We start from the raw sequence: 22,316 nt of genomic DNA, 5'->3' as shown, positions 1-22,316 counted from the left end.
CTTCGGCTTGCATGCAGCTGACAAGTGACAGGTCTCACCTGTCTCATTCTAACAGTGTGTTTTCTTTCCCGTAATCCCCAAATGTATAAATTATTGTCTTTATCTTTTATGTGTAGAAAAGTTCGTTCCACTGATTGTTCCATGAGTTACATTCTGTAATATGATAGACCATAAGGAAAGAGAGTTCGAATTTTTAGTTTACTGCTCCATTATTGCCAGGTTTGTCTCAGAAGATTATGTGCAGCAGACAGTTGCTAACTAGGGTTCTTGCTTTGCTGTCATCTGTGTGTGTATATTTTTTTAAGGCAATTGGGTGGGTGGGTGTTTGGGGGGGGGGGGCACTGGCATAGTCCACAGTCGCTAATTGTAGTGCTGGTGTGATAATAAAGGTAAAAAACACAAATGTGAAAATTTGCTCACATATTTCACATTTTCATCTATACCCTATCTCCTTTATGTTATTTATATTAGTTTATTTCTCACTACACCTTTGGGAGCTTAGGGCCACAACAATGTCTCACCAGCCTCATCAGACATTCTTTGCCTCACTGTTTGCTGTTATTTATATGGCACCTGTAAATATGTGTGCACAGGTCTCCCTTGTATCTTGTTTCCTGCTTGCTTTCCTGGAAGCTTAAATGTCCAAGGACGTCTACTACTTTTCACTTGTCTCCTTTGTTTGCCAACCTTTTTTTCCTCAGTTAGAGCAGTTGGTCTGGCAGTTGCAGCATACAGGCTACAGCCCATTTTGCTTTTACTCTGCAGTGTTCATGCACCTGCCACAATCACTTCAGCAGCTGTCTGCTGCCTGCTTCTGCAGGCGTTGTGAGAGGTGTGCAAGTTACTGATGCCATGTCAGTTCAGCCAGATCCATGCTCTTGTGCAGAGCATATTACATTGCAATCAGTGGCATCTTTTTGACATCAGGCAAAGAATAGAGTGTTGTTGAAAAGAAGTTCAGTTATAATTCTTTCCTTGGGCATTTGGGTCTTTTGCATTCTGTCTTTGATTAGTTGATTTGCTTTGCTCTGTCTGTGCCTATCACAGCTGGAGATTCTCAGTCACTATCTTTGCTCAGGTTTACAATACTGAAAAATTCAAGGAACAATCACAATGGCATAAAAAATTTAAATTAACAAATACTATCTGTGTGCCAAATTTATAAGTCTTTTAAAAGTTTAATGTTCATGAACATTGACTGAGGCTGTTCCTTTACAGTTCAGAAAAGATAAAAATTGAGAGAAAGCATTTATTCAGTTGGGCATGCAAGGGGAGTAAATCTTATTTCATTTTTTTTTCCCCTTTATTGCCTACCTTGAAAATCAGGATTTTTATGAGTTGCCTTTCAAAAAATTCTTAATTTGCTTTTTGAAATGCTGGATTTATTTCTGTTTTTGATGTAATTTTCTTTTAAACTTATGCTTTATTAAAAGATTTAAGAATATCATAAATCTCTAATAGTGTAGCCATATTTCAAGTATTGAATTACTGTGATGCTTTTGTCTAAAGTTGTCTGCTTCTCACTTGCCTAGAATTTCTTCATTCTGCAGGGGTTAGGGGAGATAGGATGGCGCCGAAGTCATTTCACTCTAAGCGAGGACAGCAGCTTCAGTGGCCCAGATGGTGGACAAGATATTGACGACTCTAATCCTGGTAAGTCAGGTTTTTGTTTTTTCCCACTCTACTGAAGTGTGACCTGAATAAAAGGACGAAATCCTGCAAGATTAATAGCAGATTATTTTTTTTAAAAAAAGGTAATGAAAAGCATAGTTTCTTAGAAATTTTAATTCTGTTTGATGCCAGTTTATTGTGATAGTTAAGCTGAAACAATACGATTACATTAGTCCTTAGTACAGCTGTACTGCCGGTGTGAGGGGGCGGCACTCCTCCTCGCCTAATAACAAAAGGGATTCTCTCCCCTGAACAAGACCGTTTTTGGATTCATAGACTTTCTTTTGCCCTCGCTACAAGTTAAATGTGGCAGTACATAATAATTTATGTATGATACTATTGAGCACTTTGGTTTTTATGTCAACAGAAGTTATAAATTTGTTTCTTATGGGGATGTTGAATCACAGTGGGGTTTTTATTGTTTGTTATTGTGCTATTTTTAGAAATATTTGTGATTTCTAGTGAGAGGCGGGTTGGTGGGAATGGGCAGGTAATTGCAGATAAAAAAAACTGAGTATCTTTTAAGTCAAGGAAACAGTATTTCAGAATAGTTTGGTAAGTTTCTTTATTTTATTTGCCTAACTTTGTACTATAATTTTGTATTGTTAGAGACCCTATTTTTTTCCGTTGCTTATGAAGATTAGGGAAGATTTGCTGTGATGCATTCTGAAGATTTTTAGTGATGTTTTTGTTTTCTTTTAAAGTCATCTTTCTTTCTTTGTCCTGGTCCTATGTAGCTCTCACTTCAAGATAATTAAATGTTTTGTCTAGTTATTGCTTGCTACTGTGGAGCGAGTTCTGAAATGAAGTCTTTGTCCATGGAGGATGGATTGGAATGTGCTGCTATATTAGACCACAGTTGCAAATTGATGATGGATTTGTTTTTATCTGTTTGAACATTGGCATTCTAGGTCATTGCGACCATTTTGTTGCCTCAGGATCATAACCTGTTGCCAGCCTTTGGGGAGATTATAATTATTTATTGGTCTTTTGGAGGCAGGAATAATGCCTGCAAAAGGGTTGCTGTCTGAGTGCCTGGCATTTCTTCTGAAGAAGAAGGGTTGTGAGTTTATTAGATGTTTCATAGCCTTCTTCCCCATCTCAGGAAAGATCAGGGTTTAGTTTTTGATTTTGCTAGTATCGATTTATTTCCAGCGAGGGTTTCTTGGATGGTCAGTTCCTTTGTTGGGGTAAAAACCCTCAGTTTGTTTGTTGTCCTTAATAAACACTGAAACATATAGAAATGATTGCACTTTTTTGATCCAGTGTGGATTGTATGTGTTCTTGATTCTTTGGCACCGAACAAATTCTCAGTAAGCATAGCACATATTGAAGAGAATTTTGCTGAACAGTCTGGGGAATCTTCTTTGGCTACAAATAAGAATGTTAAGGATATTTGGTGGGTTGGGTGGAACAGTCTGTCAGTTATTATTTTAAGGATCCAAACAGTGTCAAAGACAGCCTGTAGTATTCTTAAGCCAGTCTATTTTTATGATAGAGATCAATTAGACTGGTTAAGGACAACCTCTAATGTTCTCTAGCCATTCCTTTCTTTATAGGGAAGAGATAATAGCCAGATGATTATTGAATGGAAGTTCCAACTGAGTTTGCTTATTCAAGAAATGCTCTGGCCTGTGACTAAAAACAGCTTGCCTGATCTACCCAAATATTAAAAAGATTGCAGAAGGAGTGGGTATGACTTCAAAATTGCTGTGCCCTAAACAAAGTGAACAACTTACACTATCCTTACAACCACTAGGCTATACCACCCATTACATTTTTTTTTAGCCTCTTCATAAAGGAAGCTGTCACCTTACAATTTTCGTTGTCTTGATTATGGTGTTGATTTTTAACCACACAATGCCATTTTCTTATAAAATTATTTGCTGTTGATGCAGCCGGACCAGTCATACTTGTTTCCATATACAGTGATACCTCGGTTCTCGAACATAATTCGTTCCGGGAGGACGGTCGAGAACCAAATTGTTCGAGAACCGAAGCAATGAAACCCATAGGAAATAATGGAAACGGGATTAATTCGTTCCAAGCCCCAGAAAATGCCTATTTACTGGCCTAATTTGTATATAATATGTAGAAAAACATGAGTCTCAACAAGAAATAAGAAATAAAAGTGTATTTATTAAAAAAATAATAATAAAATAAAATGTACTGTACAGTACAGTACAGTAAATTGTGTTTCATTTACTGTACCTGTACCAAACTTTATGGCAGGAGGGAATGAATGTGGAGGGAGGAGGGAAGAGGGATGGTTATTGTTTTGAAGGGGAGTCCTCTTCAATAAAAACAGAGGGTAACTGCTCTTCGGGTGTTTCTGTTCTCTGTATCTTTTGCTGAGGAGAATCAGAATCTTGCTCTGCAGTTGCTTGTCTGATTTCTTTACGGAAGAATTTGTCAATTGTTTGCTGTTTTTTTCTCCTTTGCAAAATTTTGCGGAAAGTGGACATAACATTGTCATTAAAAATGTTAACTGCTCTATTTGCTACCACTTTATCAGGGTGATGTTGTTCAACAAAATTTGCAATTTCTGCCCATTTTGCACACATTTCATGACTCTCTCCACAAAAACGTGACTCTCTCTCTCTGCACTCACACTGATGACGCAAGCAAGGCGCGCTGGGTCGCTCAACTCGGCTCATCTCGGACGTTCGGATGTTCGAGTTCCAAATATTTGTTCGGATTCCAAGACAAAATTTTCTCGAATTTCCTGGTCGAATACCGATTTGGTCGAAAGCAGGGTTCCCAGGTCCTTGCAAGGTCCTTTTAAGTCCTTTTATATTGAATTTTCGCCGAAAGGCCTTTTAAGTCCTTTTATTTGCCATGCGGTCCTTTCAAATTCTCACACAGGTCCTTACATTTTCTCTGTGACCCTTTTAAGTCCTTTTATCGATAAAATATTACCACAAATTTATTTCCGGAGTTGACTTTGGCGCAAAATACTGACGATTTTTCGCCGCATGTTTGGTCTACACATCTGTACAACACTAGTTGCCCTTCCGTATTCGCAAAAAACACTCTTTTTTCAAAAGGCCTTTAGAAACTTACTCTTTCTTGAACTTTGATCTTCTAGTACTACTGTGCATAGCTCTATTTCTCTCTCTCTTCCCGTCAGAGTGTGTGTGCGAGAGAGAGACATGAACTGACTTTTGTATTACACCAAAGAATGGCTTTCAGGTTTTGCAATTATTATTACTTAGATTTCTAGAAAACTTGGAACATTAACGGTGTGTTATCAGCACGCTAAGGACACTTTTTAAGTTATCTAATCTAAATATGGCAGACAGGCATCAAAATTAACTCTTTGATTATTTATTACTAGAAATACATGTATTTGAGAACATAGAGAAGACCACAGATTCATAAATAATACATCTTTCTGACCACACAAGAGAAAAACTTAAGCATTGATGACTGTCACTTAGGTCCTTACGAATGCATGAAAGGTACTTTTAAGGTCCTTTTAAGGTCCTTTTTTGGCACCATCCCTGATCCCTGGGAACCCTGGAAAGTCAAGGCGTTCGAGAACCGAGGTATCACTGTATACTAAAACTAATTATGGAAACCTGAAAACGTGATATTACAATGTGTTGAATATTTTTTTTATGTACCAGTGATGATTAGTAAAAGAGATAGCTGGGAGTATGACACAGATTTTTATTTTTCTAACAATTTAGGCCATGTTCACTTGACCTTAGTCTTGTTTGGTTTAATCCCAGGTCTGTCAGCATAGATGGAGGTAATGTACATACACATGCACTACATATGGTGGAACAAGCATAGCTACTAGACCCTGTTCTGTTCATTGGTACGCCCCACCCTTCCCTCCACTTGCCACAGCACGCTGTGATGGGATGGCGAAGTTTATCTGATGAATTGCAACAGCTTTAACCTGGCATACCTGGCAGCTAAACCGACAGAAGCCACCTGTTGCCTTGGGTAGTATTGCCAACAAGGTGGAAAGAAGCTGCCTTCTGGTAGCTTTTGATTTTGAGTGTTGGGATGGCGGGCAGATGGAGTGTGCGGAGATGTCGTTGGGAACAGCTGTGCCTGTATTGGAAATTGTAGCTGCTGCACCAGATGTTTTCAGCAGTATTAGTGGGCATCATAAAGAAAAATGTTAAGAGTTCACAGTGAGTTGGTCAAAAGTGGGACAAGTGACTGCCTGCACTCATTTTCAGTTTTAAAAAGAAACCTTTTCAATTTGGCATTACACATAGTCTGTTAAGAGTAGCTGTGGCCTCCGATCCAGTCTGCATTGTTCTTGAAAAAAATGTAATGCCTCATGGTTGGCAAAAATGTTTAATTAAATGCTCAGTAATTAAAGGTGTTTCAAGGTCTAATTGATTTCTGTATTATTGTCAGGATGTGACTTCTCCCAATCTTTGTGACAGTTTTGTGATCATTAGGAAGACCCTTTTTTGTTGTCTATATGACCGAGACCTGCCTCAAAACCTTATAAACCTTATATCTTTCATGAAGCAATGTTAGAATGTGTCCCTCCTTTACACCAGCATTAATGTTGAAAACAGCAAGTGTGTGTGTGTCTACTTGTGCAGATCTTTTTATTTTTCCTCCCACAGATGCATGAAACATGCAGCCTTTTTAACCTTGAACATTTTTACTAAAGACCAAATTGATTAACTCAATTTTCTGGTGTCTTTGGTGGGGAGGTTGATGGCTTTGCTGTGTCTTCTGTAATTGTTCAGTAGTTCTGTGTGTAAAACTACGGACCTGTCTCCATTTTACTATTTTAAAAGGGCTTTATAAGACAATATCTCAGTATACAATATGGGTTTTATTACCCTATCCAGTTATTGCAAGCCATAGTCATTTGCTTTTTTTTTTTAATCTCTCCCTCTTTCCCCCAAGAAAGGAAAAATATTGTGAACATTTCCTGAAAACGACCAAATTACCAAACATATAATACCTGGAAATGATCTTGGCCATTGCACCTGGCTGCCAAATTTGTCAATTGCTGAACACTGGCTGTTGAGGTGGTTAGATACAAAGGTGTTATTAGACAGATTGGAAACCCTTAAGACCAGTAGCCAGGTGATAAACTGTCAGACAGGCAGTTGACCTTCAGTGGCAGCGTACCGATCAGCCAGCCAGCTATACCTAGAGAGTGCTTTTGTGCTGGAGACAACAGGTTTTGTACAGAACACATCCGGGCCTGCCATGTCGTTGAATTTTTAATTAACCACTGTCGCGCAGTTCGTGAAAAGTCACCGCACCCACCACCTTCCACTTCCCCGACCCCTGAAAGCGGAGCCGTCCCTCGCCCCCGTTCCCCCCACATCCCTCAAGCATTAACACAGCGCTTCTGTTACCTCAGCTCCCTACCTCGAGTATTAGCATGGCGCTTCTGTTACCTCGCCTTCCTACCTCGAGCATTAGCACTGCGCTTTTGTTGCCGCTGCTGTTGATGGCGTCCTCTACGCCACCCACGTCCCGATGCAAAAACCGTGCTACAGGTATTTGAAAAAAAAAAGAAGGAATGTTTAGGGTATGTTGGTCTGGGGGTGTTGGTTGGTAGGGAGATCTGCCCGGTATGTCGGTACACCTGTAGTTGTTGTTTTTTTAATTTGTTGTTGTTTTTTCGCCTTTCCTCGTGCAGCGCACCCAAAATGACGGCGAAGATCGGGAAATAGGTGTGGCTGGTGGAAGGGGAGAGCGGATGTGAGAGACGGCTCCCGATGGGGGACGAGACACTTTATTTACTTCAATGATCCATTACATTAGACATGTCCTCGCGTTCTTTGCGTAACATGCAGGATTCAAACCCCCTCCCCTTCCCTCGATCTGACCCCCCTACCCCTTCCCGTCCGTGTCCTTTCCAGTCGCCGGGTACGTGAAAGGCTGGGGGGGGGGGGTTGGCGGGTGTAAGTTATTGTGCCTTCCTGGTGGTGTTGGAACTGCTACAGTCTATTATTTATTGAGAGAGGGAGGGGGATTGTGGTTTGAACGCTGGCGTCCTTTTATTTATTGTGGGATTGATAGCCGAGGTGCTGCCTTTATTGCGCCTCGTAAATCCGCCACTGTTCTAAGCGGGAGGACACATAGTTATGGGGCTCTTGCCTTCTTTGTGTGTGTGTGGGTGAAGTTATTCACCCAACCTCTGCACCCGTCTTTCGCTTGGTGCTTGCCTGCGTGCAGGCTTGAAATTTATAAGCACCGGCAGCTCCTGCCCGCCTTGCCTTGCCTATTTCCTGCTGTGACGCAAGGTGTGAAGCATTAAACCTTCCTTTTGTTAGGGGTCCTGGTAATGGGGTTACAAGTTATGAACCCGATGTGTGCATCGTCACCTTCCCCCACACTACCTCCGTCTGTCTCGCCAAGTAGCGTTTAACTTTCATGTGTCCATTCATTCTCTCGCTCTCTCGCGTGCTTGCTCATCTGCTGTCGCTTGGCGCGCCTTGCAGGCGAGAGAACTGTGGAGGCCGAGGCGAGCAAGGGGAGAGAACGCTAGAGCAAGGCGCGCGATGCGCGAGAACAATACAATAACAACAAGCGACTACTTGGGCTTACAACAAACTTGATGGGTGATTAATGAAAGCCCCAGCCTGCCGCCCGGTGTAGTAGGCGGCTCGATCGATGAACAACCGGTGAAACGCTGTCCGGCCATGTCCGTCTCTAGCTCTGTCTCTCTCTCCCTCTCTCTCACACTCTCTCTCTCACACACTCTCGGTGTGTGTGCTTGTGTCTGTCCGCCGGCCTTAAACTGTGTAATTAGTTCGGCGTGGCCGCCTTCGGGCTATTATCCCCCGGGAGGCTTAACAGCTGTCTCTACGGTTCGAGACTGCACTGTGGGGTTGGGCTCAGTGGTGCAGTGGCAAGAGGGGGAGGGGTTGAAGATGGGGGTAGTAGGTTGAGCAGGCTTTCTCTCAGGAGTGTTGATGGGCTTCGACCTCGACCCAAGGTGGTTGGCGTTTTTGGCCACTCCAAAGCAAATGACGGGGATTTGAACCAGCTGTCTCTTAGGGAGGGGAAGGACTGGAGCAGAGGACGCAGGGTGCTTGTGTAACTGCAGTGTGTTTGACAAGTCGAGTTTTGCAGTACCATTTCTTGTTTCACCGTTCGCATCCCCCTCCCCCCTTTGCTGCCTAGAGCTAAGTAAACAGGATGCGACTATACCTCCCCCCCCCACCTCATACCCCAAAGAAGTTCTGCCTACGGGTGCGCAAGCCATCTTTTAGTTGTTTTGACTCTTACTTTTTTTTTCTTGATTTGGAGAAGACGTGTGTTAAAACCAACAACTAAGCAACTTAGTTGACTCAAAGAGGCAGTTACTAGGTTTGATAAAAATGGATACGGTGGGAACGGGGGTTTCCGAACTGTAAAGAGTATCCTTTACAACCATAGTCACACCTGAACAGTCCGGGAAGTGTTCTTAGCCTGACTTATTAGTACCTGGTGTTAAGTGTGCGATCATTTGACCGCCCTAATAGTGATTATCTCTGAGTACGGCGGGACACCGGATAGCCTGTGGAGTAAGAGGAGCCACAGGTGCGCCGGTTTACCTGTACCAAGGCACCTCACGCTGCCCTACGGAGGCTGTTTGGCTTTGCCAAGGGGAGGCTATCCAAAAAGGAGGGGACGGGTCACGGTACTTGAGCTTGCAAAGCAAACGTGTTAGTGAGCTGCTGTCATCATCTCTCACTCCATCGCTGCCACAGATGCAGGTGATGGTGGTAGTGGTGGTGGTGCTGCTGCCTCCGCCGGATTGACTAGAGGTCAGGGAGGAAAATGGTATCACTGAGCTGCAGCGACTGCATGGTTGTCATAGGGAACCGAGCGGAAGCAGTGGGTCGCCGTAAACAGAGTTGAAGATTGTGTGGTCTCGCTTAGATGACGGAGTAATTGGTCTTTTTCACCTGCCCTTCACGCTGAAGCATTTTACACCTATATTCTGTACCCCTCGTGCGTTCATGACTGTGTGTGTGAGAGAGAGACAGAATGTGCGTAGTTCTAAAGAATGCCACGACTGCATGTGGTTTGGCGTTACCGTGTCGCTACCCACTGCGCGTGCGTGCATGGCAGGCAAGAGTGAAGCTCAGCCGGCAAAATGATTCGGGCCACGAGCTCGGAACGGGGTGGTGGTGGCGGGTGGGGAGACTGGCGGCGGCTTGCCTGTTCATCAATAATGGAAAAAAGCTGCTCGATTAGAACATATTACACACAATCACAGGCCTGCCTGCCCGCTGGCTGCCTGGCCTAGGCACTTGTGATCTCCCCTGCCAGCGCTCTCGTTTTTCGCGGCTCTCTGTGTGGTTGTGTGTATGGATCGGGCGGCTGGCTGCGGTGCTGCGCGCCTTGCTGGCTGCCAGCCGTCGGTCGGTGTGAAGCTCTCACGGGCGAGGAAGCGCAAGGGCCCCGGCGCCTCGGCTTGCGGCGCGGCACGGCACGGCGCAAACGTAGCGGCAACGTCACGACACGGCACTTGGCTCAGAGTGATTGAGGCGCTGGGCAAGCGCAGGCCGTATTGAAGCAGGCAGACGATCCGCCGCTCCCAAGCCCACAGGAGCCTAGCTGTCAGTCCCGGAGGAGAAATCGCCAGTGAGTTAGTTTTTCCAGGCGGCGGGCCCCGTTTCTTCTTCTTCGTCGTCGCATTGTGTTGTGTTGTGAGCGCACCGCGCGCTGGTGGCGACAGGAAGAGAGAGAGAGCTTCCACTGCTACTGGTTGTTGTTGTTGCTGCTGGCTGTGGTGGTGGTGATGGTGGTTAGTACGGCGCGTGCCCGAACAGCTACGCGTCCAGTGCGGTTGCTCAGCGAACCGTGTCTGTGTGTGGTGTAGAAGGTAGCAGTTGCGGACCCCCTCCTCCCCTTCTGTGTGCGCTGGTGGTTGTCTTTACTGCTCCTTGCTCCCTCCCTCGTCAGCGGCCTGTGGTGATGAGAGGTCGCGGAGACACTGCCTGACCGCCGCTCACTCCAGTCCCGAAGATTGGTATGCCGGAGATGGGACAGGCGCCATGGAGTCGTCAAGCAGACAGCTAGAACTCGCGCCGCCAGCAACACCAGCAGCAGCAGCAGCAGGTCCTGTGGCGGCGGCAGCGGTGGTGGAGGTGGTGGCAGTTGTCGTCGCTTCCTGTTTAGCCGCCCCTTGACGCTTGTGGCACCCCTTCCTCCCACCCACAAGAGGACTAGCAGCCACGCGCTTCGCACCTTCGCTATCTCTCGTCTCGACACCCGCTCTTAGCAGCTCGGCGTTTTGTTTTGGGGTAGCTGCTGATGGATGGGTAGGGCAGCATCATGTCGCTCAACAACTTGTATCTGGGAGGATGCCCCTCCTCGGGCTACCTGTTTCCCACGCCAGGGACGATTCCGGCCTACTTTACTATCCCAGGTGAGTGCTACGGTGTATGCCGTTTGTTTACCAGTCTTGTTCGTTTTCTCAGGTGCGAGTTACCAATGATCGTCCAGATAACCACCAATGTTGACGTTTCAGGTAACATCTGGGCTGGTGAGTGATGGCGAGAATGTGATTATAAAACACCTTCCACTGTCTAAACGTGGGGAGTCTAAGGAACGTCTGTTTATATTTGACAAAACTTCCAATGAAATAATTCAGACAAGGGGATATCTATCGAACTTCCTCCCCGAAGTGCAAGTAGATACAAGAATTGTGGTGGCAACTTGTTGAGTTAAACACTTTGTTTGTTTGTTTTTTTTTCCCCTTGTGCTTGCGACTCGTGTTTGTGTGTGTCCGCTGGTCGGCGTGTATAGCCCTCGCATTTTTGCACCTGATTTATGGCATCGCTCGTCACACGACCCAAGCGCGGCGGTTAGTGTGCGAACATGGCCGATACGCCACGCTGACAGCCATGACAAACTCCAGCTCATGATCACCAAGCCTTGCGCTCGCGGCAACACGTGTGGGTCAGTGTAATTGATTGTACAACCTGTTAGTTCTCCCAGATCACCCGCCATTTTGCTGCAGCTCGTAGTGCAAGCAAACGTGGGAAGAATGTCTCCTCCACCCTCGTAATGGCGTTGTGTATGTGGTGTGTAATCGAAGCATACTTCTTTTGTGTCGGGTTAATGGGTAGCACCGATCTCTACTTGTGTGTGAGAAAGAGAGAGGGGTAGGAGGACAGAAACACAGGCGGCGGGGGATGAGGGAAGACGACGACGAGGAAGAAAGACACAGGTGGCGGATATGCTGGCCTCCAGCTCATCATGTTAACTCTCCGCTACGCCTGGTGGTGTGACGGAAATAGATCGACCATTGTCTATAATCTGTCGCGATAGTGTGTCGTCTGACGCCCCCGGGCATGACCACCACTTTAACAGCTCTGTGTTGATAGTACTCGGCTGCCTCGTCTCGCCATGCGGCCAAGACGGGAGGAGAGACGGGGTGGGTGCGTGGGGTAATGTCACGTCTCGTCCCATGCCTAAGGATTTTCTGCACACGATGTTTGCCTTCATAACAGACCTGGCAAGTCTCAACAACCCGCGAGTGCATCTCCGCATCTAACCCCCACCCCTTCCCTCCGCGCCATTTCCCCTGTCCTCCCCTCCTCCTCCCCCACCCCCGTTTCAGTGCTGAGACAAACCCGTCAACGAGCCCAGCAACTCCGGGCGCGTCTGTTCAGACAATGGGTTCTTTTGTGATCCTGAACACGGAACGCCTCCTTCTTACCCTCCCTCCCCGCTTTATTGACACACCTCACTCGTGAGCAGTCAATTTTGCAGCCGTGTTCCTGAATTGTTGATCACCTTTCTGCGCTGAAAGACAGTTTCCAATGGGGATCAGCCCGGCTGTTGAGGAGATTTTTCTGAATTAGCTGGCTCACTCCTGCCTCGCAGTGATAACGTGGGGGTGGGGGTGACGGTGAGGGGGAACTGTGTGTGGGGGGTGGATGTGGTTTCTAGCTAGGGCGGGTGGGGAATGAAGGGGCAAGCAGCGGAAGTTTTAAAGTTTTGACATTTTTGTAGTTTTGACGCATGTTGAGGAGAGAGGGGCTTGCTTCAGCGTTGTTAAACAAAGGCAGAGACTGAAGATTGGGAGAATCGCGTTCTATAAGCAGATAACTTTAAAGGAAAAGAAAAACCAAAACAAAACCACGAATCGTGTAAAAGATACATTACACGAGGACAAGATTCATAACATGGATAAAGGCAGGTCTTTCTGATAACAAATGCTGCACCTGTCTGTCGTTGCGCTCGCGACTGACGAGTGCGGATTGAGTCACGCTTTGCGCCCGTTGTCGGCTAACGTTGACAGCGATGACTTTGGCACTTCGCCTGGCACGGGTAGAGGTGGGAGTGGCTGGAAGAGAAGGTGGTGATGAGAGAGGGGGGAGTGGAGGTTGATGGAGAAGGTCGGCGACCACTAGCCCTCGCTCACGCCCTGGACCTTCCGCTTGTGGCCGCCTCGCTTGTCTTCTGGTTAGAGTAATGGAGTGGAGTGTGAAAGTGGAATGAGAAATTGGTCTGGAGAGAACGGGGGAAGATGAAGCGCAGAGCGTCTAGCTCGCCAGATCATCGCCTACTGTTGCAGAGTGGTGTCGGTGGCTGTAGCAGGGGATGGAGGTGCCAGGCTGGCTGGCCGGCTAGGCCGGTGGGTGGGTAGGGGTGGTTGAGGTCTGCGCCGTCTTTTGTCGCCGAGACGAGAGTTGCACGTGACACGCACGCGGATTTGGTACTCCCACCTCTCCCTCCCTGTCATGCACACGCGCGCAGTCTCACGTGCCTCAGACGTCACGCTGTCTGCATCTCCCTTCATCACTTCCCATAGACACATTCATAAGGTGTGCATACACAGGTAAATCTAGTCTACCCCGCTCTTTTAATTTTTCTTTCAGAAATTTCGCCTTCCTGACGTCATCTGTACACGGAAAGACATGGTCTTGAATAACGGTTTTGAATTTACAATACTTACGATATATTTCAACAATTTGTTCCTACGACAGTTTGGATCTACCACTCTCTTAGCCAGGGGTAGATGGGATTTCTGGTGTACTTGTGGGGTGTGTGGTGCGAGGGGCTGATTTCTGCTAGCTCAAATACCTAACAGTTTCCTGGGCTGGGACAGAGCAGGCCGTTGGTGTGCTTGTGGGGTGTTAGGGGTGGGGCTAGTAATTTCAGGTAGGACGACAGCGTGAGCGCTTGTTGGATAACGCGACCATTGTGCTTTGGGGTATTGAGCCGCAACAGGTCAGTATACAGGGAGATTACCAGCCCTCCATCGCCTTTAACCTTGTGTGCCAGCATAATTTGTGAATGGCTGCCCCGCACGACCTGCCGACAGTACGTATGTAGATTCTGTCCTTGGAACAGCCCGTAATCTTACGCCTACCTGAGGAGACTTTCCCCCTCGGCAGTTGATTGCCTCCTTGACCTCCTCCACGTTCACTGTAGCTTCTCGTGTTGTTATTTCCCCTTGTCTCTCTCTACACGACAGTCATGACATTCTAATTTAACAGCAGCAACATTTGTCAGTCTAACAACATAGGGTCATTACAAAAATCTCTTCGCTAAGCTTTCCGTAGGCGGTGATATTGTAATGCAAACATTTACCTGCGCCGTTTACCTGACCTTTTATTATTTATTTATTTTGAAAATCAAAGGTTGGGGCAATGTCTCGACGAGCTGTGTTGCGTCATGCCGCGTGGTGTCAGGCGAGGCAGGGCGTCTGTGCACCGGGATGTGAGTGTTGTCCCGACTGAGGATTTACCCTGACCTCGGGTCTCGCCGCCCACGGAAGGTTTGATAAACGACACCACGAGCTTTGTCAAGTGGTCACGTCAACAGGCGGGCCAAGGCGCGCAGCTGACAAATGGAAGAGGGCTTCGTGACTGAGGCGGAAGGCTCTCTCTACTCACTCTCGCTCTCTTGATGACGTAGGCTTTGCCTAGATGGAAGGAGGTTCGCTGTTCGGGAAGTAGTCGTTTGCCACCAGACCTTTTGTTCATTGGGATGCAGACTTCGTTTTTTTTTTTTTGCGAGGGGGTGAGGTGGTGGCCACAATACTTTTCGTGCTGTTACTTGAAAGATGGCTTGTAGTCCACGTCAGCGGCTGTGCCGTGTGTGCGTCATCGTGGCCAGCACAACACGAGAACAGTTGGGTCATTTCGTGTATAATGAAACCCAGTTTTCATGATTTGATTGTTTTAAAGTGTGTGAGAGAGAGAGACTGACAAGAATGTCTAGTAGTTGAAGACCACAAGAAAGCAAACCAAAATCCGATAAACCTGACCGATTTCCTCACTAAGTACGTCACGTTGTGTCCCCCACCCACCCCCGGTTCACCTTGCTACCCGAGAATCGTTAAGCTGAAACCCGGCCTGAACAGCACCTTCATACCCGCGGCACGTGCATCTTTGTTTGGGAAGCTCACGCATTTCCTGCCGCAGAAACGTAGATGGTGAAGCTGGTGTTAGTATTTCATCTTGTTACGAGCACTAGCACCTTCTCAAGTACACCTGTTCAACAGAACTTGCTCTCTTTGACGGGTGTTTGACAAGCGGGTGGGCGACCTTGCAGTGTCACCATAAACAGATCTTGATTGACACGCGGAAATGATGACCTCGCGTTGACATCGCGAAGCTTGTCAGTCCTGGCCTTTTATAGTACACTTATTATACCCTCGCGTGTGTGTCACGTGGTGAGGAAATCCCAGTTGCCTTAGAAGCTTGGTGATGTTAGGGACGAAATGCACCTGCACTAAAAATGGCGTTGGCAAAGCACTGAACTCTGTCCCCTTGCCCCGTCTCTAACCACACAACATTGCTTTTTGTTTTGTTTTTATTTTTTACCAAGAGTCGCCGGGTGCGGCGATGGCTGGCCGTGGAGACGGTGGGTTGGCTGTGCAAAAGCTGTTGCAGATATCGATCAGCCGGCCAGGTATCAGCCAGCACTTCTTGACGGTTGTGATTGACACGGGGAGGCGTGCGGCGCATGTGTAGAGAGGAGAGACATACCTGGTCACGTGACACCGCCATTCCTCAGGAAAGTCCCGTCCCATCACTTGGCGATAAATAATGTTAATAGCAAGTCGCTGTAAGGTAGGTGAGAGGCGTAGGCGAAGGTTAATAGCACGGAGAAGCGGTTCGCGACTTTTCTCTCTGACAATGAATTCAGCGATAATGATATCGATTCTTTTTGCCGAAGCAGATGAAACGATAGGAGTTCCCGCACGTGTGAAAAGTTCCCGCAACCCCCACCCCCTCCGGAAAGGAGATACCGGTAAATCGGAAAAAAAGATACCCGAACATCCTGGCAGCTTCCCGCGCCAGTGGCGGGGCAGAGCAGGGTGTGCGGTGGTGGTGGTGGTGGTGGTGGGGGCGGGCTGTGGCGGGGGAGAGTACAGAGACGTGCGTGTGTTGACGCCGTGAGCTTGATTGCGAGATTACCAACAGGGTATGCTCGCGTCGCGCAGACACCCAACAAAGCTCGTCTCTGTGTTTCCAGTCTTTGCTGCCATGTGAAACCCAGAAGAAGCCCAGCTTGGGCAGAGGTCAAGGACGCCAAGAAGTGATGCTAGGCTCCGCAAGCGACTGATTTTTAAACCTCACTTTTGAAACATGCAGACAGTCTTTAAATTGGTTCTTTTATGGTGGCCTCAAAAAATGTAGTGTTGTGCTGTTTTTTTTCCGCACATTACAGTGTTTGTGAAGATCTGTACAACTAGAGTAAAAGTGCCTCGCTGAGTGATACCCACATCTTTGATGAAAGGAGAATGACAAAGGTAGTAAGTATTAATTTTATTTTGCCACCAAGAGGGAATTTATTGGATGCCACTGTTTTTATAGCGTCCTGTTCGTCAGTCAATCACTGCTGCGTTCTCTACCTTTTTAATTTGCAGCTTTCTTCATCTCTACTGTCACTCTGCATCCGCAATGCCGTCTGTGGGCTTCCTGTCTTCACGTCGTCGCCCTTCTCCTGTTTCCACTTCTCGGCTGAGTCTCGTGCCTTTGCCTGTCGTCAGCGACCATTGTCGCTGTCACTTGGTGCTTTCCGATTGGTTTGGTTTTCTTCCTATTTATCTGCCGTCATTTACACGCAAGCCACCTTGTTTATCCAACCCCTCTCTCCCTTCGCAGACGGTGACTGCGCTCCCTTCCGGCGCTTCCTGTCTTTGTCTCGCCGTGCGTTCTTGTCAGTTGGTCGTTTCTTTTAGATGCAACTTGCATTATTGCAGATACTCCCTCCGAAGAATGCACTCTCTCCTATTTAAAAAAAATAAAGAAATTGTCAGTTGCGTTTGTGTGTTCGGTGTTTTTTTTTTTTTTTTTGCTTTACACTTATTGGTCTGATGGTGATTTACAGATTTAGAGGAATCTCTTCCAGTGGAACTATAAAATCTTTCGCTATAATTTTTCAGGCTTTAAAACTGTAGGATTGCATGCGAATGATAGCAGGTCCACTAACATTCCTCCTCATCGAATTCATCAGCAGCAGAGTGCTGAAAGCATATAAACCCATCTGCAGCACGACTTCTCTCTGTCATGAGCCACTCGGGTGGGTTGGCAGCCTCGTCTGCACCATCAGTGTTGTGATGGAGTCGAGCTTTATCTCGGCAAGTAGGGCGCTAAACAAGGGAAGCAGACATTTCGCTCCGATGCTGGAAAACGGTGGCACTTCGCAACGGAGAGAGCAAAAGGGCTCAGGTGGAAGAGGGGACAGAAAGACAGGAGGAGGAGAGAGAGAGAGCGTGGATCCGGCGAAGACAGAATTGGCTGGGAAGGTCAGTTGAGGGTGGGGTTCAGGAGACGATTGTGCTAGGAGGGAGGTAATCGACTGGTGTAAAGCGAGTATGCGTGAGCTGCTATCTGTCGTCTGTGTATTGTTCAGGTGCTTGGGCAAACATGTTGCACCTGTGGCTTTTTCTGCGCCACGTCTTAGGGTCAGGTGCTGCGAAACATTTCTCAGCTGGTCGTTAAAAGCCAGTCGGCGATACAGAAAAGGCTCAGCTTTAAAAGAGGGAAAGGAGTTAATGTTTCGCTGTGCCAGGGTCTTACCGCTAGATATCTATATTTAGCCATATTGACCTTTTATTGTAGCGCTCAGTCATTCCTTTTCATTTTCGAGGAATAGGGTAGGAGAGGTAAAGTGATTTTCTGTTTAATTTACTTGTACATCTTAATAGAGTATATTTGTCTTGTGAATCGCGAAAGGTCTCGTGACAAAAACCCATCTACCATGCTTCTCTTGTCATCGGGGCTGTCAGAAAACAAGCTACCGATGGTCCCCATCTATATTAGGAGGTCAGTATATCGGTAAATCAGCAGCCGTTAAGCTGTGCAGACGTGGTGGAGGGAGAGATGGAGCTTGGCAAGCTACGACGACGACGACGATGACGATGGTGGGCCCAGGTCGGGTGCTAGGACATGGAGAGTCTGCTTGATCGCCACGAGAGCTATTGATCGCTAATCAGTGGCAGTCGCCCAACGCTCGCCACAAGTGTTCGGGCGGTCGCGTCGGTCGTCGATTCTTGTCCCCCGCCTCCTTCCCCTGTCCGACCCCTCCACCTCGCGCCCATGCCTGCGTGGTCAGCCTTGTGGAGCCTGCGGGTTGCGGTGCAAGCGCGTGTTCCTCCCCTTGCCTCCCCCTGGCCGTGTCTAAATGTCACGTCAGCGGAGACCAGAGGGCGCGCGTGTTCCAGGCCAACAGTTGTGGCGAGGCCGCCTCTCGCCGTTGAGCAGCTTGGGGCGCGCGGCCGGCCGAGGCATCGATCTGAGCAGAGGATAATTGCGCCACCAAGTCGAGCTTTTGATCGCCGGTGCAGCTGTAGCTGCAGGCTAAAAAAGTGGTGGCAGACAGAAATTTCTCTCTCACGGTGTGTTTTCCCCCGACTTTCCTTCCTCCCCCACCCACTTTGTCTGTCTCTCTCACACACACACACTTTGTGGATTAGTCAGATATAACCCAGGTGATAATACAGCCTGTCACATTTTTGCACTCTCTCGTACGCATGGAACGGAGACAAGCAGGGAAAGCAACAGTTCTTACTAACGATCAATGATGGAGACACTCAGAATGGGCCGTTGTCGTGTTTACAACACATAATCAATCTGTCGCCTCTCGCTGGCAACAGCAAACTCAACACCTCGTCCTCTGGGCGGGTCCTTGCAGTTGGCGTTACGAAATCGCTTTTGTGTGTAATGGGAACATCGATGACACCTGGGCCTGCTCACCGGATCTTTGTTTTTGCCGGCAGTGTGCTATCACTTACCCCTGGATAAAAGGCCGAGGGAAAAACGAGACGAGTGTATGGGGTGGTTACTGTGCTGGGCCACCAAAGGCCTCCACATCGTGTCTAGCGTTAATCTTCGTGGAATCCAGTCGGCCACCCTTCTTGACTTGTCAGCGACTGAAAATCGGGGAGTAAGAGGGGAAAATCGGGCGGAAAATTGCGGGAAAATGCCCTTATTGATCTTCATTCTAGTTGAATAAGAGGAGGGTTATAGGAAGTTTTTTATTTTAAGTGGATCTATTGTCACTATGGCCAATAAGGGCAAAGTCTGCATATTGGGCGGTCATCTGGCACAGTGACTGGAATATCCGCAGGTTTGCAGAATAGGTTTAGATTGCACGAGAGGAACGGTCAGCAAGCACCGATCTGCTGTTCTCACATCTTTCAACAACAGGCAACACGAGTGAGACCAAGCCCACACAACTTGGCCACTCGGGAAATGGAGGTGGGGGTAGGTGGGAAAGGAACCGAAAGAACAAGCAGAGCAGGAAAACAAATTTACGTCTGTGTCGTGAGTGTGGGCCATCTGCCGGCGTTTTTCTCAGGAAATTACACGTCAACTAACCTTGACTTATCGGCTGATTTATTTCTTTGTTGTTGGATGCAGTTCGTTCAGCAGTGGTATTCCTCAAGACTGGACGCCTATTATCTCACAACATACCGATGCTGCATTGGTTGTTCACATACCGTAGTTGTGCGTGTGTGTGTGAGTGAGAGTGAGTGAGATTTTCCAAAAAGGTTCAGCCACCCTTTCAGATTAGAGGGAAATACATTTTGAAACATTAATATCGTAATCTCTTCATTTCTTTTTTACACATGTGCCCATACCAGCATGCATAGTTGCACGGACTGACACAATTATACACCTGTGTACGTGTGCTGGTCAGTGAGCTCCAGCATCCATTGTCTTGAGGTCTCTCTAAACTCACATCCCAGTCGTGCTACGAAATCAGCCTGTTGCTCCGACAGTAGCTTTAACGGTAATTTATCTCACCTCGTCATCCCATACAATTTTGCACATAATATACAAAAGGGAAAAAAGAAGAGCAAGGTGGAGAGCGGAGGATTTATTTCTCTGAGAAATCACACGTTTCCAGAACTGAGCAGTTTTCGTTCTAGTGAATGTTTCCAGAACACTTAAGCGGCGTGAAGGAGACTTTGCCCGCAGACAGCCTCATAAACAACGGCGATGAGGTCCACACCCTGGGCATCTGGCTGCCGACAGCACAAGGAGCGCAGCGGCCCCGGCGATTGGCTGCAGGCCTCGGTGTCAGACAAAACCGCTGCCAGTCGCTTTGCCTGGTCCTCCCTACCCTGCACGCAGGTGACACTACACCTGCCGGCATCCCAGTCCATTAGGAGCTGAGGAGTTCTGTCGAGGAGCCATAAACATGCTGTTTAACCAAAGGTTTTTTTTTTTAAATCGAGAGCACAAGCGGAAGATCTTGTGAAAGATGGCTGTTTCCTCGGAACTGTTAGCGTTGTTTGAAACCGTCAGAACCTCGTATCTTGTCACAAGCCATGCGCCCGCGCATTTAATTGTCATCGACAGCTCGATCTGTGGGAATGTCAGGGTGGTCTGAGCATTTGAACTGAGGCAGGGGAGGAAAGGGTAAATTGGTCGTTGGTGCTAACGTCAGCAACGAAGGTTGTATCACGGCGATGGGGTGGAGATGGCTTCTCGTTCCTGACATTACGATGAACACCATTAACCGTATAAACTGTCATCGTGATATTTTGCGCTTCAAAAATAGAAGCTTTGTTTTTTTTTTTTCTGTCTTTCTTTAAAATCCTGAAATCACACGATGTCTCTGGTTAAAAACGCATGCCGAGAGAGAGAGAGCGGCAGCAGAAGGCGGGCGTTAGCAGGAGTCCCTGATCATTAGCTGTCGGCTTCTACAGCCGCGGACTGAAAGGCGAGAGCCGTGCAGTCGCTCGTTTGCTCAGACAGCGGGCGCAGGCTAAAAGGCGCGGGGTCGCGGAGGTTATTGATTGCATTGTTGCCGGCAACCCTGTTGCCTTTTCCCCGCAAGACGACGTATCGTCAGCCATCTTCCCCGAGCGCCGGGGGCCTTGCTCTGGCGGGCCCGGTGCAATTGATGTCTCTCAGCTTCCTCGCCCAGACACTCTGGTAACAACTGGCACCGGCAGCACCAGGCCAGGGGCCGCCCAGCGGGACCCACCGCGCCTCTTCTTGTGGCTGATGGCTGCTTGTTCAGGGGAAGGGGCTTGGGGTGGGGTGTGGGGTATGAATGAAGGGGAGAGAAGTGTTGTCTTACCCGTGTTTTTCTGTGTTGTATGGAGACGTGTTCTGGTGACTGAGAAGCTAAACATTTTTACGCTTGAGTGATTTTTTTAAATAGTGCTTTTTTTTACAAGGGGTTGAAAATGCGCGCACAGATTATTACAAACTATTTTATTTAATTTACTAATGATGTGAGCATTGTCAGCCATTACCAAATAGCCATTGACATCAATAGCATAGTGACTAGAACAGTGAGCTGCAGTTGTAGCTTAGAGGATGTTAGCGGCGAGTTGACTGAAGCATAGACAAGTGGGCTTTGTTGGTGTAGAAGTAGTATTTGTGGTCGTGATCATTGTGTCTGAATGTTTGATTTAGTAAGTTTTAGCTTTTCTGTCGTGACGATGACCGAACGAGAGATACGGAACTGTGACGAGTTTAGAGCCTCTCAGTTGTACCGGAGTGTGGAGACCGTGAAGTGGCGGCCAGTCACACGGTCATCCATCATGGGTTTCACACGTTTGTGTCATTGTCACGAGTTTTGTCGCAAGTGATTTAAATCCCGAGTGGGGCCTCAACCCAAAGAAAAAAACAGCAAGTGTGGATTAGTTTGCTGTCGTCACAACTTTGGCTTGCATATTTTCTAGTCTGTGCAGTTCCGGGCCGGGGGCGAAGACGTGGGTTAGTAGAAAACATTCATCGCTTTGTGTGCTTTTATTTTCCTCAGCAAGGTGTGTCGTCAGGATGTGACACCAACGGCCTCCTTAACTTTTTCACCCCTGAAAAGGATTAATAAAGATATAACCGGACACGAGGTGACAGGCTATTTTTTTAAGTATCGTAAAAAAGGTGTCAAATCCAATCGCTTACTGGATTTAAAGTTTCTGGTTAAGTTGACCCATCATAGAGGGAGGTAAGTTGACGACAGGTGATAGATGTGTGCGAGATTATGATCGATAGGTTTCGCTCTATGCAGAGAAGTTTGGATATATCCCTTGGGCTGTGATTATTAAACAAGGGCAAGTCATTGCCTGGAGGTAACGTGGGAACTCAAGGAAAAGGGTCTTGTTTCCGAAGTTATAAAGCGATATCCAAACCCCACAGATGTTTTACCCTGGAGCCGTAGTTATAAAGTGGTGTCTATGATACCCTGGAGGTAAAGAAACATGACGCAGTGTGCGCGGGATC

General features: G+C 47.4%; 1 protein-coding gene across 2 annotated transcripts in view; it reads left to right on the top strand.

The window, feature by feature from the left end:
* LOC112576874 overlaps nt 1-22,316 on the top strand; it is a 75,178-nt gene that overhangs the window by 11,428 nt on the left and 41,434 nt on the right. For both annotated transcript variants that reach the window (XM_025259689.1, XM_025259690.1), the window contains exon 2: nt 1,551-1,653. In XM_025259689.1, coding sequence (XP_025115474.1) covers nt 1,551-1,653 — 103 coding nt within the window. The remainder of the gene's footprint in view (nt 1-1,550; nt 1,654-22,316) is intronic.

The sequence above is a fragment of the Pomacea canaliculata genome, linkage group LG12 (genome assembly GCF_003073045.1).
Source record: "Pomacea canaliculata isolate SZHN2017 linkage group LG12, ASM307304v1, whole genome shotgun sequence".
NCBI classification, from domain to species: domain Eukaryota; kingdom Metazoa; phylum Mollusca; class Gastropoda; order Architaenioglossa; family Ampullariidae; genus Pomacea; species Pomacea canaliculata.
The sequence above is the reverse complement of the archived record's forward strand: the minus strand, read 5'-3'. Positions and strand labels throughout refer to the sequence as shown.